The 20,454-nt window shown below is 49.0% G+C and overlaps 1 protein-coding gene across 17 annotated transcripts in view; it reads right to left on the reverse strand.

The window, feature by feature from the left end:
• Nucleotides 1-20,454, reverse strand: part of MSI2 (musashi RNA binding protein 2) — a 187,135-nt gene that overhangs the window by 20,620 nt on the left and 146,061 nt on the right. For 3 of the 17 annotated variants that reach the window (XR_001559038.2, XR_001559041.2, XM_015881162.2), the window contains exons 10-12: nt 15,721-15,795; nt 3,761-3,868; nt 486-577 (exon numbers count right to left, since the gene is read on the reverse strand). Coding sequence is in view for 12 of the 17 variants with exons in the window: in XM_015881162.2 (XP_015736648.1) it covers nt 486-577; nt 3,761-3,868; nt 15,721-15,795 (275 nt within the window). In the remaining 5 variants the exon portion in view is untranslated. Of the gene's footprint in view, nt 1-485; nt 2,482-3,760; nt 3,869-12,670; nt 13,802-14,405; nt 14,489-15,720; nt 15,796-20,454 lie in introns of those variants that run through there. The other 14 variants (XM_015881169.2, XM_015881165.2, XM_015881161.2 and 11 more) reach the window with 8 other exon arrangements.

A 20,454-nucleotide genomic window follows, 5' to 3' on the forward strand; every position in this document is an offset into this window, starting at 1 on the left:
CTTCCAGATAATGGGATTTAACAAATGCAGTACTATGGATCCAAGCCTTTAGCAGCTCTCTGCTTTATTAATAGCCCTACACTCTCAGTCAGACCAAGGCTATGCTTTTAACTGCCACGCTATTTCACATTGATGGTACCTATAATATCAACTCAACAATGCATGTTCTACAACTACATCTACTGCTACCAGTACGACTACTACAGTGCATGCATTTAGTTCAGTCCCACAGATACATACACTCTAAGAACAGGCAAGGGGAGATGTGAAATGTTTTACGGGACGACAGGTGTTTTGTTTTTTAAGTAAGGGAAATTAATAAAAACATCAAAAGAAAGAAAGTGTACAAAAAAATAGAGACATTTCTCAAGAGTTGATATGAGTCGTTTCTTGAACCGTTTCGTCTGAACAAGCAAAAAACATGCAACCAGCTGCTACTAACAAGAAGCTGGACACTGAGAGAGGATTAATAGGTGTGGACAAACCTTCCCGCTGAGAGCGCTCAGAAGAGTGTTTGAGAGGAGGTGTGCACGTCCGAGTGTAAGAGAGGCCGGAAAGTATGCCTCAGAGACACCCTCTCTCACAGCAGCCCCAACCAAGCAAGAGAGAAAACAACAAAACATAACTGCTCACACTCACCATCAAGGTCAGTAGCTTGCATTACTAGATTCGTTATACTGGCAAGTATAAAGTACAGTAAGGGGTTGTTGGGGCTCAAAGCCGGGAGAGGCACCCGAGGTCCAGCCGTGCTGGGAGCCGTCCTGCTGCCAGCGGAGCACCGCGGCTCACCTGGGACGGCCGGGCTGAGCTTACGGCCTTAACGCTTTGGTCTCTGGTCAGCAGGGAGGAAGGGCTGGTGGCAATGGGTTGGAAACTGGAAAAATCTCAGACTTGTCAATGAACCAAAAGGGAAGGCACTAAAACCCTCTCCTGCCAATTTTTTGCTGGCTCGCTATCCTTCCAAATTAATCCCCACCCCCCCCCATGTCAAACGTAAGATAAAAATGTCCCCCCCGATGGTTTTACTTTAAAAAATGTGTTTACAAGACAAAAATGTTTTACACGCAAAAAATGTCGGGTGGATTTAAAAGAAATGTGACATTGATAGTGAAGTTGTCTAGGAGGAGTTTGCAGCACTCACACTTTGATGCTTGCTCATTTTCCGTGGTTCAGGTCCCAGTTCAGGTCCCAATTAGAAAAATAAATTAAAAAAAGAATGGATGAGGTCCTCAAAAGCAGCCAAGGGATCCAGCACAGCCCTCTGAATGGGAATGGAGACTGAGAGCCCTCGGCTGTCACCTCTGTGTGTAGATGCGGCTGGGTAAAGAATGGGGGTTAGGGCTGACACTGAACAGGAGCAGAGGGAAACATCCCTTTTTGCAGAGTGTAGGAGATAGCTGCTGTGACGGAAAAGAGAACCTGTCTGACCTGGCAAGGCAAACTGGTGGCCGCATCGTCACAAAAGAAAAAGAAGGGGAGAGAGAAGTGAAGAGTGGAAAGCTCCTGCACAGGTAACTGCCCTGCTGCCCAACAACGCACGGGGTGCCTCTGAGGATGAAGGGTTGCCAGCCAGGAGCAGTGAGGTCAGCAGTGTCTGCACACCAGAGCCAAAGGGGATTGGACATGAGAAGGCTGCAGTCTCCTTGGGAGACCACGAGGCTGAGCCAGGGTGTGTGGCCAGGGCTTCTGTGGGGGGGAAGCAGTGATGCATTGCCCATGGAGGGGCAACAGCCATAGGGCAGGGCAGCAGCACTGCACTCTGGGCTTGGGGCTGGGGCATGTGTGAAGCAGGGCTGTGCAAATTTGCAATGGGTAAAAGAAAAAAAAACAACCAAAAAGGAGAAAAAGCCCAACAATTTTTCTTGTAACGAATAGGGCTTATACACTGCATCACAAGATCACCCTACTGCTCCTGGATACAATTCACTACCATGGCTAGATGGAAGTGAGGATGTCCCTTCTGAATGCTGTCTTTGGATGGAGATGACTACATGACACATGCCGTGCCCGGAGCAGGGCTGGCTGTGCCCCGTGGCTGTGACAGACCCACCTCCCTCCTGCAGGTCTCAGGGTTGGGGTGGCTCTTGTGATTTGGTTTTGGGGCTTTGCCATTTTTTTGTGCACACGGGCAATTTTGAGGCTTGAAAGACATTTCCAAACACCATACTGCTCTTTAAACTTGCCAGAAAGGGTGTTGTTAATTTCGAGTTAGATTTAGTTTTGTATTGCAAGTTCAAATAAAAAACTAAAAAACAAAACAAAACAGAAAACCCAACAGAAGAAAAACCAAAAAACACTCAAATTAAAGACAAATGATTTTCAGGCACAGAATTGATCAATGCTCAGTTCAGTTGTAATGGGCACCAAAAGCACTCCGATTAAAAAAATAGTAATCATCAGGGAAGCAACGTTAATCCAGCCAAACCCTCTGTGCCTTGCTAAGGGGCAACTCACCAGGTCTGTTTGTACGTAAAACAAAACCTGAGGGGCAAAACATGAGGAAAAGGCAGAAACAATGAAGTCTGTTTTCCTGAAATCATAAATGCAAAATCATTCCCCTTTTTTTTCGTTTCTTTCTTTTTTTTTTTTTTTAATTTTTTTAAACTTTTGTTTCCCTTAGTTAAGGGGCAGTGGGAGGAGCAGGGAGATTGGGATCCCCACAACCAGTCTGGCAAGTCACCCCTTAGGCGCTCTCTACATGCCACAAAATGGAACTGGTACAGATAATCCTTTGTAGCCTGCAAGCAGTGCCAGTTTGCATGGAACGGAGTTCTCCTGGTGTCTTGCTTTGGCCTCCATGGCATCAGGCTCACACATCAGGGCCTGTGCCCTTCTCCTGACCCAGTACGTAGTGGTTTGGTCGGTCCTTTCCTGGAAGAGCTCAGTTCACCCACCAGCACTGCCAGGAAAGTCACCGAGAAACCCCCACGTCAAGACTGCATCATGGGTGAGCCGGGAGCACCTCCAATGCTGCGGCCTCCGCCCGGCACAGCACAAAGTGGCCCCCAAAGTGGGCCCTGTGTCAGGGAGACCCTGCCCAGCACTGCCCCCCGCCTGGCCCTGCAGCCTTGTGCACCCCATGGCCCCCATGGGATGGGGACAGGCTGGGGGCCGGGCTGCCCAACCGGCAGCTCACTCATGAGTGCAATGAACGCTCCATGACCTCAGCAAAGCGCTAATTCACACGTTTATCTGAATTTAAAGCCCAAAGTAATAACGGTAATTGGCAATGATTGATTTATTTCCCTTAAGGGGAAAGAAACAAAAGTGTTTGGAAGGACAGGAAGAAAAGCTTTGGCGTTTCCATGAGAAGTGGCCGGTGCGCTGCAGGGAATGGCAGACGGCCATTGGTGTGGGACCGACCCACAGCGCCGGGGGAGCAGAGCCTGCACTGCTGCACAGCCCCAGCGCTCATCTTCCATGAGAAACGAAAACTTTCTTTCATTAAACCACTTTTTCCTTTTTTTTTTTTTTTTTTTTTTTGGTGTCCTTCATAGTCTTGAATTTAAACCAAAGAAACCAACGTAATAAAGGAATAAACAAAGCAGCAAATTGGAATATCTACCCTGGCTTTGGCAGTTCTGACGCCAATCTCCTGCAAGGTGCTCCAGGCCCGTGGCCTCTGCTTGTAGTTTGGGGTTGGGATTTATTTATTTTTTTGCTTTTTATCGATTGGTCTCAGATCCCCAGGATAAGCGTGAGGAAAATCAGAGAAATGATGGAGAGCTGCAGCCACACAGAATACCGACAGAGCTTTTACCTGACCCTGCACTCTGAGGGTTTGCTCTTCCACGGGCCCCCCTACCTGATCCTCTTGCTGCCGCCACGGCTGCCGCTGCTACTGGTCCGTAGGCCGCTGCCGGAAAACCTGGCCGTGGAGAAAAGGAGAAGGGTAAAGAAAGAAGCCGGCGGCACCGCGCGTCTCTGCCGGGCCTCTCGCAGGGCAGTGCTGGCACACGGTTCCTGGGTGCTGCAGGAGGTGAGGTGCCGGGGCTGACCTCACAGGGCCGCCTGCAGCCCACAACCAATGTCCCCTCCAGCAGGCAGGGTCGGCCTGTGCACACAGCGACGGCTGCATTTCGCTCCTTGCTTATTTGCAAGTGATAATAACGTGCCGATCTATAGACAGAGCAGTAATGGAAAATGGGGGAAGGGTCTGGTGTCAAGATCACAGATTTGCTGGGATCAAGCAGAAAAAAACTCAACTGGAATGTAATTTTTGAAAGCAAAACAGCCGTAGATCAAGGAGCTTGAAGACACACACCCTGCTACAGGGGGCTGCAGATGAATGAAACGCTGCTAGCGAGATTTCAGATTCGGTTTCTTTACTTAATTAATATTAAAAGATCTGCCAGAGGCTTTGACATTCAGTATGTATTTTAAGAGGGCAATGGCAAGGTCCGGGCAATCAACATGAACCCCCAATACCCTGTGCTGCCACGTCAGCAAAGCACTCGGAGTGCTCCTGGTCCCTGGGAGCTCCTGCTGTCAGCCAGGACAGCCGCTGGGCCAGCCCCTGCCTCAGCACTGCCCTCAGCAGCTCTGGGACTTGGGACCACAGCTGCTTTGCTGTGCTGAAGAACCACAGAAAAACAACTGAGACAACAGAGAACAGCAAGCTGAGAGATAGAGAGAGTGAGAGCCAGAGAAACCTGCTGACTACGAGCCTGCTACCACTACCATCCTAGCTACAGGGAATCTATCAAGAGCATGAGCAGAGAGCAGCTAGGCTAGGGTCACTTAAGGCTACTTAAAACATCGATTAAAAAACAGACGTACTTGCATTTAAATATGGTAATAGGGCTGTTGGGGGAAAAGAGAAAGTCTAGGTAAATGTATATGCAGATGTATCCCGGGCAGCTGCTCCTTGTGCAGAGCCCATGCACAGCACAGCAAACCCTGCTACGTGATCTGTTCATTACATTGATGAACTTGCTATGATCTCTGAGGAGCAGGATTCAGGGGGAAGCACATTTACATCAGGGGATGCTATAACCAAAAACCAGGGTGCTTAATTCATTACTGCTGGGGAACCCCGCTCAGCTCCCCCCAGCACATGTTAGCATAGTCGCAGTAGCCTGGAGCAAGAAGACTGGTGTTAAGGAGTCAAACCAGCATTAGCCAACAGGGAACACACCAGCAGGACAAGTGCACTGTGCAGAGCCATGCTCAGGCTGAACGCTGAGCTGGGAGCACATGGAGCAGAGCAGTGCTCACCACCTCCCCCCCGCCTGCCACAGAGCATGTCCTGCTACCTCATTCCTAGCAGCACCCACCACATCCCCATGTCACGCTCAGGACCAGCTGCCCACCAGCAAACCCATCACTTGGGGGTTCTGGAGGCTCTAAACTGTCCATAAGGGATCAGAGGAGCTACAGATTTCCCAGGGAATCAAATGCCTCTGCCAAAACCAATCTAATACACTTCAAATCACCACACATCTCCCAAAAGCAGCATAAAGAACAGGGCTGCAACGTTTGTTTCTCTTGTTCAGCTGCCAGGGACTCTCAGTATCTATTTGAAATGCAGGACAAAAAGTTTTGCCATGCAAAAGGAGAATGAAATAACAAGGGTGGAGAAGGCTCTCCACAGAAAGAGCCTCAACAAAGCATCTATTATTGCGATCCAGAGCTCAATGCAGACAGATGTGTGAAAAATTAATCCCTCCACCCTGAAAGAAAGCTGTTTTCCTGACTGTGAGATGAAAGCCTCTGCACCAGAGGTACTGCAAAGCTCCATGCGATGGGGGCTGCTTGCGCTGGCCGGGATGGCTGCGTGGGGCTGCACAGGTGGGAGATGGGAGCAGAGACTGATGATCCATGTTGGCAAAAACCCACTTGCCAACACACACAGACAGGCTTCATCACTGGAGGATCTTTACATCAATCCAACATGCTGAATGTAATCAGTCCCACACATTGAAACTACATTTGCCAGGCGCTGCATTAATCAGCTCCTTCAGCCGAAAACAAATTTCCCACTCATCACATGAATGCTGCATGCTGCCTAAGAATGGAGCCAACACACTTCTTGTTCTTATGGAGCTCTTTGTCCTGGTGTCTCTCGGCAGTGACACTGACTCCATTTCACAGACGGTATATAACGAAACAGAAGGAGCAAAGTCACTTGGGGAAAGGTATTTGGGAGAGGGAACCACTGTGCTGGTTTCTGTGCCCCCAAATGACCTGTGTTGTTGCAGAGCCTCCCCCAGGTCCCACCAGCACCCTGGGGTTGAGGACGTCCTCCCATTCCCAGCAATCACAGCCTCTTCCCCTGGGCCTGAGTTTGGCCCATCACGAGTACCCACACACCTCCCCACATGCTGCTCCCTGGCAGCTCTGAAGCTCCATGGGGAATGGAAAGGGGTGGAAGGAGAGATCTCATTATCACGTTTGTGTGAGATATTCCAGGTCTTGCAGAAAAGATCCCTGCCCTCCTTTTTGAGTCCTCTGCATATAATTGCCTACAGAAAACAAGATAGCAAATCTGTTCAAAAGGCCCGAAGTGCCCACTTCAGGCACTGCAATTAGAAGGTATTTTATGATAAATGTTTTCCATGGGCTTGCACACTTATCAGGAAAGCCCTGAGGATTCACAGTAATTTCATGCTCTCTTATTGCTCAGAATGAGCTAAAGCCAGTGTTTGGACTTCAATTTTTCACAGATACATTTTTCCACTTCCCGCACCAACAGTTTCCCTATAAATGCCAAAGCAGCCCCATGCAATGGGGCACGGACACATCTGTTTCCAGAAGCTCTACTCTATGGTTGGAATGGGAAGGGACCTCGAAAGGCCATCAGGTCCCACTGCCCAGAAACGCAGAGGGACACCCACATCTCCATCAGTGCTCAGGGCCCCCTCCCCTGATCCTCGCTGCCTGTGCCACCTCTATTGCAAGGAACTTCTTCCTTACATCCAGCTGGAATCTCCCCTCTTGTAGTGTGGCCCTTTGGACCCCGGGACATGTGCTGGGAGCTCCACTGATCTCCCACAGGAAAAAGCACCAAGTTGCCAATGCAGAAGTATCTGCAGGTGGAGCAGGAGAGGAGAAACCGATGCCCTCCTTTCACACAGCGTTACCAGCGGCTTTGATCAGCACAGGAGAGCAGCGCGAGGCTCACAGCTGTCATTTCAGATGGGCTCTCATCCACATTATTCTTTCCATTAGGCACTGTTATCCTCTTTGTCGGATCTTTAGGCTTTATTTCAAAAGTATCAGACTCGCAACCATGAAGCAGAAGAGCCTGCTGCCTTTTTTGGGAGGCAGGAAGGCATGGGTCCAATTTACCGGGCACAAATGCAGCCTTTAATGGTGAACACACATGAGGGAAAGCTCCATCCCAAAACAATCCCTTTATGCTCAAAACTTTAATCTTTCAGTCCTTTCTCTCTCCCCCCCCCCCCCAATTTTTACAAGGAACAAAAATGAGAAAGAAAACACAGCTGCCATGTCAAGCTTTAGATGAAGAGCCAGCCGCTCACCGTTGGAGGAGAATACCCAGAGAAATCAAACTCCATCTGGGCTCACTGAAAGATCAGGATAGCACCTGACCACTCACAACCTGTTGTTGTGCTTTAGGAGCAATTAACTCTCCTGGATTTGACTGCAGACCCCATGAAGCTCTCCCACCACCTGCAGCAGCACAGCACCAGGCAGCACAGCACCAGGCAGCACTCATGGGCACCAGTCTGCTGCCCAAGCTTCCCATCAACTCCACTAACACTTTAAGCATCCCAGGCCTAACCAGAGTTATCCTGACAGCCCCATTAAGTGCTTCCCTTTGTCTTTATATGCTGTGGTACATCAAGCTTATTAAAATCTATTTCAGCGGGTCAGAAAATTAGCGAACTTCAGATTCAGCACATCATGCATAATGGAAGCCTCATTAGCAGCCCACTATTATTCAAGGCACAGTCGTCTGCTGTTTGAAATGTACAATGCGTCGCAAGACTTGGTGGGGAAACGCTCCACGTCAGACACGCAATGCTCGGCACCCCGGATGTGTGCTTGCAGATGGGTGTTCTTATGAGCAAATATTTCTGCACTGGAATTTCAACAAAACAATAAAATCCAAATATAGTTAATTCCAAATTTGGCACTCGCACTTTATGTACAGTGAATGACCCATTTTTCAGCTGTTTACCACTCTCAGGCCACAGTTTTTAAAGCGAGAATGATGCACTTTTGCCCAGTAATTACTTTATGCATCACTGAGACAAAGCCTTGTTTGTCTCCAAATTATCGTTCTGTGTCATTTCGAGTCTAATAACCCTTCTGCAGTTATTTCACCGTGCAGAAAACCGGGAAAGTTCTCAAAGGCAAATGGCTCATTCTCAGTAAAGTATTTATAAAACAACAACAGCAAAAATGAAAGGCAAAAAAAGAAAACTCCCAAAACCAAAGCAAAGGCCGGTGGCTGCCTTTTTTACTCTATTTATTCTCCTCAAGGCATCCACTCTGGGCTCTCAACTGTGCACTATGAACACTGCACCTCCCACCACCCAACACTTCAGCTCGGTACGTAATCCTCCCTAATTTCCTATCAGGTAAAACACGGGGAATTATGAGCTTCAGGTTAAAGTAGCTGATGTGCATGAAAGAGAATCTCAACTCAATTGCTTCCTAGAAGTAATTCTCTTTAGTACTAAGCTGATTGCCCCACTGAAAGCATTTCTCACTCTAAAGCTCAGAGCCAAACGCTCACCATCGTTGTCTAATAAACAAGGTCTATGGAAGAGGAATGATGGCAGCAGGGGGGAATGCCTGCAGGCTCCCCATGCCCCAGCCCACAGTGCTGAATCGTCACCTGCTGCTAATGAACAGGGTAGGGTGGAGGGAAGAGCATCATGGCATGTATTTGAAGTTCAGCAAAGCGGCGCTGATTTGCTTAAAGCCTCATTTGAGTGCTTCGATGGTATGGAAAATGAGCTATTCTGTTCAAACAGCTAGCTTAAATTTTTATGAATGATCTAAACTATCTGGGTAAGTATTATTAAAAAACAGATCCCAGGCTATGAACAAACATATAAGAACCCACGCCTGGAAGCTGGAGCTGGAAGAAACAGCACAGAAAGGAGGTAGCTCCAGCAGGGAGATGATTAAGCAGAAGACAACGCTGGCAGAGGGCTGGCAGCTCTGCACCCTGTGTGGGGTCTCAGGAGCAAAATCTGCTCCTGATGTCTCACCACAGCCTTGTGGCCAATGCAGCCCTGCACCGTCACAGCAGCGATGTGGTGCCGACAGTGCAGCGTTTTGGGGAGGAAGAACACCTGGAGGTGACTCAACACTTCAGTACAAGTGTGGAACCAATCACTAAAAGCCACCAGAAAGCTTTCACATTGAAATGTTTTCCTGCTTCATGGAGAATCATCTCTACAAGTTCTTTTTCAGTCCCTCGCTCTACTTGTAACAGCCTTATGGCTAAGGATCAGGCCTTTGCAGGTTCGTGCAGGTGAGCTGCCATGCTCCGTGCAGCCAGTGCACACAGAACTCCTCACAGCAGAACAGCATTTCCAGATCACATTATTCTCTCTATGGGTCGATCTCTGCTTTGTCCCACATATTCTGCCTGAGTTACAACTCTCAGCTGTTGTGAATAATTCCCGTTACATTTCCCAGTTGCTGCTCACCACGCAGTCACACAGAAGCAGCAGGCTGCGATGTTTGCTCCTTCCTGTCCACCTCGTCCTCTTAGGACCACTCATTCCCAGGGCAATGGCAGTGGATATTTACAGCTCAGCTCTTGCACAGATCGGTGAGCAGCTGGGAACGGGCAGAGGCTCCCAGGGTCAGCAGTGAGGGTGCCCCTCCTGCACAGGCACTGGGTATGGATAAGCCTAAGGAAGGACAGGGCATGCTTTGGTCCTTCAGATGAGCTCTTTGGGGAAACCTTACCAGCAGCCGCATGCAGCACAGAGCCCTCTTCACGCCCTGCTGGCAGCTGGACCACAGACCAGGATCAGCGGATCCTCCTGAAGGCCTCCCCTCCAACTCAACACCAGGATATTATTTGAAAGGGCAGAGGACACAGGAGGTGCAAATTTCTACAGAGCACTTCTGTCCAACACAAAAAAATACAACTGATAAACCAAAGATACCTAAAAGACAAAGCTACCAAAGCTCTGCTTGGGCTCAGACAACAGCTCTAGGCAGCATTTTTTACTTAATTGAAACAAAACTCTTATCATCTCAGTACAACTTGAAGGAGTACCTTCTGGCTTGGAATGCATGAGCTTTGCTACATTCATTTCTGTTTGTCAGCTGCTCTTTCAGCTGCTCCTCACTGCTGCGATGCAGCTGCACCAAGAACTCCCCAGCTTGTCCTCCGCCAACAGAGAAACCCAAACTCTTAATTTTCAGACCAGGTCAAGCCTGTGGCCTTTGTTTTCATTGATGGAGACAGAACTGAGAGTTCTGAAGAGTGATAATTAAGGTGATTCCAGAAGATTTCAAACATACTCTGTGAACCATTTGATGCCATGCAGATGCAGAAACGTGTTTTTCTGGTGAACAAAAGCACACAGAGCAAGGACGATGGGAGCAGACTTTAAGCTGTTAAGAAAAGGTTAGACAAAGGAGTAAGAGCAGTTCCAGCTTCATTCAGCATCTCTCACTGTTGCAAGGCTTCACTAACTGAACAGATGACTCCAAGTGTATTTTGCATCCCCTCCTCCTATTCTGCAGCTGCCAGCAACTTCTGTCTTCCTTAACATTAAGTTTGATCACTGAATTATCGTGTCTAGACAAACACACTCCCATTATTAAATGTTAGACAAGTCTATGACTTGTGTAACAGTGCTTTACAAGAATGTGTTAGAGAGCAGACTCCTTTAGTACTAAGTTCATTATTCCCTGCTGGCAAGGAAAGCACATGCAGGCAGTATCTCTGCTTTCAGAACTTCCCCATCACCTGAGCAGAGAGCTGGGTCCTGGAGGGAAGGGAGCTTGGGATCCTGGCAGCACCACGTGTTTTGTGCTGGGAGATGGAGTTCAGCCAGTGAAGAACCACAGCTCAGTTCCTGGAGAGCAGCTGCTCTGCATCCCTGCTGAGCCATCACCCCGCTCCCAGCCCAGCCAGGCTGTACCCAGCGCTACACCAGGTGAAGCTATGGGCATCCTCGTCTCTTCCCAGTCCCACTGCATTTCTCTTAGATTACTTACAAAGGAGTGGGGAACCAAGAGACCTGCAGGAGCAAAGCCAGCTCACAGCTCTGTAGCACCGTTAAATGTCCTAAGCACCAGAAAGAGGGAAGGAAGTTGCCCTTTCTTTCAAACACAATACAAAAGAAGCCTTAAGTGTGTCATTACCGTAATCATTACCTTTGCCTCTGGTACCAGCTCCTTTTCTTGACCCAGAAAGCATCTACCATACCTACCAGGCGAGCATCACAAATAACTTTCAGGGAAGGACACCATCCTATTCAGAGTCAATTGCTGACAAGTGAGCAGTGCACAACTGCTATCAGTTGCTACAGTAAACCCAGCATATTAGCAGAAAGTTGGTTTGGTTTTAATATTCCCACAATAATGAAAAGTCCCCATTCAGACTCAGCTTCCTCACACTGTGTGTTTCCAGCAGGAGCACAACCCAGAACCAGGCTCTGGGCTTTGCAGACTATGGGGTGTTAATGAGCAAGCATGCTTCTAGGAGCTCAGGAAAGTTTGTGATAATATCTGGATCTCCCACCTCTTCCCACACATAAAGGCTTTAATAAGAATTAACAGGCACACAAGCAAACAAACCCTTAATTAAAAAGAAATTCAAATTCTTGAGCTGAAGGCTTCTAAGCTACTCTGACATCCCCCAGCACCCAGGCAGCGACAGCAGGAAGGGTCACAGTGACACCCACAGCAATGGCAGCTCTGCATTCTGCAGCACCACTCCACTGCTCAGGGCCAGCGCTGCCATCCCAGTGTGGGACCTTCTGCCACAACATTGCCCTAAAGTGACAAAGTCCTCCCATCGTCCCTTCCATTTCCAAACAGCAGAAAGGGACTCCTGCTCACCAGTGCTGGAGGGTTTGCAGCACAGGTTTTTATCACACCTATGGTTTGGTGCTCAAACCCACCTGGGTCACTGCTGGGAACGCCGCAACTTTACGGGCAGACACTGCTCTCCCCCCAGCTAGGAGTGCGCTGTCACTGCTTTGGTTTTAGTTTTGCTGTCAACACACCTCATACGTAACCATTTGTCAGCAGGCTCTTCCAACAGTGGCTCACGTGCTGGGAGTGGTGGTGGTGTCATTCTTTTATTAAGCTGTCATTGGTACTGGTTATTTGGTGCATCCAAACCAAAACATTAAATCTGCAAGCTAAGAGAGCAGCAACACAGCACATCCGTTGTAAACCATTTATTATTCTTGTTTTTCTACCTCGGTTACTTACAGGAAAAAAGTCATTAAAAAAAAAGGAAAAAAAATAAGAAAGAAAAAAAAGAAAAGCACAGATGGACTATTTACAAAAAATGAAGAAATTCACAATAGCCGAAATGTTTGCAATTCATGCACACTAAGACAAGGTCACAAAAGCAAAGCAATTCATAGCAAAAAAAAAACAAAAAAACAAAAAAAAACCAACCAAAAAAGAAAAAACCCCAAAGAAAATAATAAGAAGCCATACAGATTAAAAAAGCCATTGCCTGCAGGAAAGTAAACAGGAAACTAACCAATCGTTACATCAAGCATCTTTAATGAAATGAACAGCACAGCCGTGTATCGCAGAGCCTTTGACACCAACATTTTAAACAAGTGGATTAACAAACATTAAAATGCATTACAGTTCTACTGTAAGCATGCAATTTACTTCTCACAAACTTACAAGGTGGGTAGAAAGGCTTACAAAAAGATACCACGTGTGTTTGCTACCCAAACCAGCAGAATCTGGTCTTGTTAAAGCAGAGTCAATGGACAGCAGCAGATCACAGATTTGCAATTCAGGCATTCGGATGGAGATTGAGAGGTGCAGCGCAGCTGAAGGCAGCACAGTGAAAGCCCCTCCTGCCTCAATTTAAGCGATTTGCAAAGTCTGCAAGTAAAAGCGACTGCAGGAGGAGGTGGAAGCATTGCCTGCTGCAGGGGTGGGGGGGGCACTGGGGGGTGGCATCAGGTGGGGTGGGGCAGCGTGGTTCAGCAGTGGCCTTGCAGAGGCCACCGACCCCAACCCAGTGGCAGCAGCTGCCCCAAGCAGAGCAGCCCTGAGCACAGCCACAGCATGGGACACGGGCGGGTGCTGCAGCGCAAGAAGCGCTCACTGGGGTTAACCCTGAATCATTGCAATCCCAGCAAGAGGAGACAGCGGCCTCACTCCTCTCCAGCTATGATTTGTGCTGCTGCACAACGAGCCAGCATCTCTCTGGGGCCGGTTGTGAGGCCCAGCCATCATTTTTGCTCCCTGGACAGAATTATGCCTAAGAAGTTTGTGAGAAGTCATGTCTTCGTAATGCCCCTCTCCCCATCCCTGTGAGTTACATTCCAAGTGGGCATTAAAAACTCATAACAAAGCAGAGGGAAAAAATAACAAAATTTAAAATAAAAATAATAAAAAAAAGATAATCAAAAAGCAAACTCAAAGCAGTGAGGATATGGAGCCTTTAAAAAAATAAAAATAAAGTAAAAAGTCCATTCAATCAAACCAGCCAGCAAGAGCAGCAATTTCTCAGTGGACACTGATATTAACATGGACCACCCAGGCTTTGTCTGTCTCTCTCTCTCATTAGCACTGTAGTAAACCCCGATTAATTTGTTATGCATCTTTAAGAACTAGTTGATAAAAATTATGTCTTGTGAAATCGGCAAATAGTCTGCAAAGTGAAATAAGAACAGAAATTAATAGATTAAACTGAAAAGATAAGTCCCAGAAATTTAAAAAAAAAAAAAAAAAAGAGAGACAGAAAGGGAGTGATTGTAAAAAATAAATACATAAAAAGAGGCTACGTACTGAGTTATAAAGGCCTAGAGGAAAAAAAACGATGGGAGAAGATAGAACAGTCACCCAAGTGCCTGTGTGTGCCGCACTGCGGGGCCCAGCAGGCAGAACAGCAGGTGTCAGAGCCTCTGAGCAGGCTGCCCATGTTCACCCAACGCCCCATGTCCCCTCCCAACACCCCATGTCCCCTCCTAATGCCCCATGTCCCCTCCTAATGCCCCATGTCCCCTCCTAACGCCCTGTAACCCCCATATCCAACACCGCAGCACTCACTGCCCCAGCCGCTCTCCCAGCTCCATGCAGTGCACAACACCCGACCCCCTGGCACAGCACCAGTCCCTGCACTGCCATGAGCAGCAGAGCTCCCAGTGCCAGCCCTGGCCAGGAGCTGCCTGCCTCCCCTCCCCTTCCTTCCCTGTTTTTGAGCTGCCCCTGCTGCAGGTGGCACAGCCAGGCTGGCAGCTGAGTGCAGCGCTTACTGGAGGTAATGTTTCCTTTTGATTCTCTCCCGTGCCACAATCTCTGCAAGAGACTGAACATAACCAGCAAATCATGGGAAAATCTGCTAGGAAAAACCTTCAGGACAGTGTATGTCAGGATGGCTGAAGCCCAACACACCTCCATGTTCAACAGCCAGACACACTCATTTTAGTTATGTTTATAATTAAAGCAACCTGAGCTGTGCTGATTTTTACCATGTAACTTATTGAGGCTGTCTCTCATCTCTGCTCTCGCACAGTCAGTCACCACAGAAACCCCATGAGCCTGTCCTGCTGCTGTGCAAAGGCAGAAGCACAGGTGGGGAATGGGCAGGTGAGCATAACATAGAGCTGCTGCAAAGCCTACAAATAGAGAAAAAAATCTAACACCAGCTTCCCTTGATGCTACTCATCCTGCAGACACCAGCTCTGCTGTGCAAGGACATCATTCATCCTATGGATGTTAATAACACACATCCATTCTGTGCAACATTCCATCCTACTGATGCCACAGCCATACCTGCACCCTGTGTGCCCAATGCACAGCCAAGCCCCACTCTGTGTCCTCTGTCCCACCCAGGATCAACCTGATGAGCACTCGGGAATTTAATGTGCTGCTGCAGCATCCAGGGAGGTTAGCTCCCAGCAGGCACCAACACAGCGGCTGTAACTCTGCACGCAGCACTGACCACAGCAGCCAGAGCTCAGCCTAGCTGACATCCCTGAGGAGCACTAAGGTGAAGGAAAAAGGGCTCTCGGCCCTGCCAGCAGCGCCCACAGACCTGGGAGGGAGCACAGCACACAGCTGGAGCCTGGAGAGGAGAGTGAGCACAGCACAGGATGCTGGGAAGGACACAGAGGGCACTGGAGGAGACAGCAACATTGGAGTGCAGAGCTGCCCTCCTGCTGGATGCAAACGTATCACGGGGCACGTGTGCAAGGCTGTGTGTGTGCCCACGTGTGTGTGCCCAGGCACAGGGCTGCGGAATACGGATGGAATATCCCATCGGAGGGAGCTAACAGCTCTGAAATCAGTTCTGTCACTTCGCATTTTAACTTAAATTTCGTTTTCAAATAACCAGTACCAATTTACACGTTAATAAAGATGTATTAAATAGATGTATCAGTACAGATATATCTTAATCACAAAAAACATCATTATGTGAGATGCTCCCTGCAGATTTGCCTGCCTCAACCTGCAGCCACGGATTGGAAAAAAAAAACATAAAAAAAACAAAAAAGAAAGAAAGAAAGGAAAAAACTAAAGAAGGAAAGAAGGGAAAAAGAAGTGAATTTGCCAATGAAACGTACATACCTGGAAACTGATAGCTGTAACTTGGGGCAAATCCAGGATATCCTCGGCCATAAGTCGCGACAAAATTGGGGTAACCTTGATCACAGAAACACAAGAATAAATAAACGAGTAAAACAGAGAGAGAAAATGTTTTAAGATTAATAAAGGCTTTTTGATTATACATGTAATACAAAGTTAACACTGAGGATGGGCAAAACTCGCTTTAACAGGGAATATGCAGAAATGAGATTTATTCTGCTCATGCAAAATGCAGGAGAGGTTTCATTATCATCTGGAATAGAACCATCCAGAGAGGGAGGGCTGCTGATCACCTGCCTCGCACGAGCGCTGTCACTCCCGTAATTAACATGCACTTTGGTGCCTGAAGCACAAGGACTGTGCATACTTGTTAGCTGGAAGAGTAAATGCCAAATGCTAAGGCTAAACACATAACATAGGTTTGCCCTGACATTTGGAGAGCTTACAATGAATGTACTTTGCTTCAGAGCTATTGACAGTTGGAGATTAAGGTAGTAGTAATTCTTTATCCCAGGAGGGTGAAGGACAACAGTTAACACATCAAAGAGTTGGAGGAGCCACGGAAACGAGACGGAGTCAAAGGCCTTTAATTTTTCAGGAAAGTAAAACCCAGAGATGAGAACTGCTTCCTAAGGGGATTGCCCAGACCCACGCGCCCAACCTCAGGCAGCTTTTGAAGTCATATTATCAGAAAAATACCATTAGAGGCCATTTTGCTAATAAAAATACCAGAGGAAGAGCACAAAGGATGCAGCCATGGGCAGGGCCATGGCACGGCAGTGGCCTGGCTTCAGGCACTGTGCTGAGCAGGCCAGGACTGCCCTGCACTCGCAGCCCCCTGCAGCAAGAAGGGTCTGAAATGGCCGCCTCGCTGCTCATCTTCAGCATCCCCTGCTCAGCGCTTACCAACTGTGGTTCTCCTTTGCAATTCCAGCACACTAAGCACTACACAACGTTCCCTGCGTCCACCAGCATCAATTGGTCCACTGAGGCTCCTCCAGCCTTCAGGAAAGGTCCCTCTGGACCAAGGACCACCTGCAGATATTTGTGTTGCTCCACTCCAAGCCAAAGGCATCCTGCAGTGAGGGCGGTGCAGGAGGCCTGGCATCCCCGTGGCCGCTTACCCTTGTGTGTACCACACCTCACAGCAATTCTTCTGCCAGGGTAAGCCCCTCCGATTCGATTTATACATACATATAACGTACTATTAATCATCATCTAAAACTGGAAGATAAAAATGCTTGGATGAATTCTGATGAGAGGATTAGGCAGTGCCAGGGGAAAGGAGCCCGTGGCCGCAGGACAACGCTCTGGCTTTCCGAGGTACATCCTCTCTGCTCAGCTGAGTATTTGGTTCACAGCTCAGCAGCTGGATTCCCTTAGAAATTAATCACTTCTGTCACTAAATCAGATCTTTCAGAGTTACATTTTACAAAACTTGTTTCCCCTTCCCAAAAAACCCCCACTACCACCTTACTGACAAAGAGAGTGTTTGCCAAGTGAGTAACACCACTATGAGCACCGTGAGCTCCACGACTGCCCTGCCACAGCACTGCTGTCCCTCTGAGGCTGCCCAGGGGGGTCTCAGCTGTATCCGTGGTGCTCAGTGCTCTCTCGGTCAGACAGATGGAATCATAAATTTACAATACAACATTACTTCAATTTTCCTCTTCATTTACTGCTGCAGTGCTCCGCTCTGCTCTAACGAGTCGAAGCCTGATCCGTGCAGAGGAAATGGGCTGACTGAATATCAATAGCACATTAACACCAGGCCCATGTGGCTGCTTCATCAAGCCAAATCACGGCCATGCTGACCTATCCACCACTTCCATTAGATGCCATAGTCATCCTGTGTTGGGCAGTGAACAGTTTATTTGCCTCAGTACTCCTAGTGAATGACCCAACCCTCTTATTATCCCTCATTGCTACCCAAGAATCCAAGGTTTGCCCAGGTTGCCTCCTCTCAAGCAAAACCCTGGGGTCTGCTCCAACCAAGACCCCAAAGCACGCTGACAAGGCCCAACTCCTTGACCCCACAGTATCACTCCAGAGGCCGCGGGCTGAGCACACCAGCTGCCCTACACAAGGTGACAGCAATGGCTGCAGGCACTGTGCTGACCACCAGCGGTCAAGGTGATGCTCTTGTTGGAAGGAACACCCAGCACCACCACTGCCACAGCGTGCTGTTGGTGTCCTGGCGGGGGGAAGGTCTCCTGGAGGAAAGCTTCCAGTGCAAGAATAGCTGCAAACAGATCAGTGCTGACCTTTTCACTTACAGTTTATGTGAGGGCTCCACAACACCGCTGGCATTAAAGCCCAATGAAGGCCAGTCACTACAGGCACATCACAAAAGAGGAAATGGAGCAGAGTGCCCTGCCCTACATTGTACCCACAGGAATTGGTGGCCCTGGATGCTGAGCTCCTGGCATGAGGTCACCAGGGCTGTGGGACACCAAGCCAGGGCTTCAGCTCTGCGCAGCCCCCACACAGCTCCTGAGGGGGAAGTAGCTCCGCAGGAGAAGTGTCCACAACTGCTGAACCAATACACAGAAGTCTGCCATGTTTAGATGTTGTGATCTGGGATGGACAAACCTCATGGCTAACACATGGATGCACAGAGCGAGCGCTTTGGAACCTGGAGATTTCTACTTTCACGCTTAATTCAAGAACTCAGCCAGTGCAAGAAAGTTATCATCTCCCCATGTGAGAGTTGCTCCCACAGTCCCAAAAAGCAGACTGTCCCAGTGCAAGGGCAGTAGAAGGCTGGCAGATCCTGCAGGAAGCTTGTGTCCGATACAGGGCTCCCTTCCCCAGACTGCCTCACAGGCAGCTGCTGCTCCATCAGACAGTCTGATGGAAAAAAGGAATGACTTTCTTTGAAGGGCACAAGCTTCTTTTATGCATGAGTTCAGCCTACCTCACCTGAACGTGTGCAGTAATGCAGAGCCCCAGTCTGCCTGGTGCAATGATATAAGCAGTTGTAGAGTAGAGACCTTATGGGTTGCACTCTTATCTCTGGAGGGGATATTAAACACCAGCAAGCCCCAGGTACCCATCACCAAACCAAGCTGATGATGTGGGCCCCAGCTCAGACAATGCAGTGCATTCAATTGCACTCTGACAATGCAGTCACCCTCAGTGCCTGGTGTCCCATCAGGAGAACATGGCAGCACATCACTCCAGACACAGAGCTGCTGCCAGGGGGTGGGAAGAGGAATGGAGCTCACCTGCTCTTTTCTTTGTCCCTCTTTACTTTTCTTTGAAGGCAGGGGGTAATTCAGCAGCACCTTTGTGGCCCTGGGTGATAAGTCTGCACCAGGACCAGCAGACAGGCAGGGGCTCCTGGGTGCAGCGTGAGCTTTCAGGCCTCACTAGCTCTAGTCCATCCAGCCACACGTGTGCTACCCACCAAGGGGCACAGCACTGCTCACTGTGGCATATGAGCTGCCATGCTGTGGCCGGGTGGGCAGGCAGGGATAGGAGATCACGGAACTGAACCCGCTCCAGGCTGCTCTTTATGCAGAGTGGCTAATTAATGTTCCTGGCCTCCCCTGAGGACGTGTGCTTCCCATCAGCAGACAGCGACTGAGACAGCCCAGGAGCAGTCCTGGCAGAAGGCTCAGCCTGCCTGCACTCTCGCAGTCAAAAAATCCTTTCAGAAGAACACTTTAATTTTGTTCCAATCAACCAAATCATCACAGAAGCGGCTGCCTGTGCACCTTTAGACCCCGGCTGCTGCAGGCTCCTCAGGGAGGCTATGATTAATGAAAAAGACCAACTTCCTTAATAGCTTTGGAGGGAGTCACTCTCCACTCTTTCCTTTGGGTTGTCTCGTGCGTTCGCTCCTCTGATTTCCTGCTCTGCCTGTGAACGGCATCTGGAGAAGGTGACCTTGGACAAGGGCTCCTGAAAGCAGGTACAACAGCGTTCTAAGAGCAGCTCCCATCCACTCTGTCTCAGCCCAGTCAAGCAACTGAAGTAAGGTGGGGAGTAAGTCTGTCTCCAGCCTTATGGAATCTTAGCGAAGTACTCCACTGCTTCAGACTGTCCTGGCAGCCCGCTGTGCCAAGTGCTCCGCTGTGTGATGGGTTAATTATGCCCTCCCCACGCTGGGATGGGGCTCATCGGGTGTCCCCTCCCACCCTCAAAGCAAGCCCTGGGGCTCAGAATGGCCACCTCCATCACAGGCTGCAGCTCTGCATGTCTTTAGTTAACATGGTGCACCACAGCAAGCAGAAGATAAAAGACAGCAGTGTGAGTAGATAATGAAGCATCTGGCCTTCAACATAAATCAATCACTAATTCTGAGCAAGCCACTCTGGCTTGAAATCTAATCAGCACACTGAGGGCTGCCCTGCGAGGAGCATTGGCTGGCCAACCCCGTGCAGCAGATGACCATGGTACATAACCCAGCTGAAAGTTCTCCACGGAAGATGATCCACATGCTGAGAACTCCTCTGTGGCTTCTTCAAGCCCGAAGCCATCTTCTTCCCCACGAGGCAGCAATCGCTCCCACTGCACCCCAGGGCTGGTTGAGCTTTCTGTTCAGGTCCTGACACAGAGCCCAGCTGCAGAACTCCTCCCAGCATCTCCCCCTCACCTGGTGGAGGGGCTGCTGCCCTGTTCCTCCCCCTCAGGCTGTGCCAGCCCAGCAAGAAGCACCCACCCATGCATCCCGGACACCAGCAGCACCACACAGAAGGGACTGACTTGAAT

Source organism: Coturnix japonica, chromosome 19, assembly GCF_001577835.2.
Source record: "Coturnix japonica isolate 7356 chromosome 19, Coturnix japonica 2.1, whole genome shotgun sequence".
In the NCBI taxonomy this organism is placed as follows: Eukaryota; Metazoa; Chordata; class Aves; order Galliformes; family Phasianidae; genus Coturnix; species Coturnix japonica.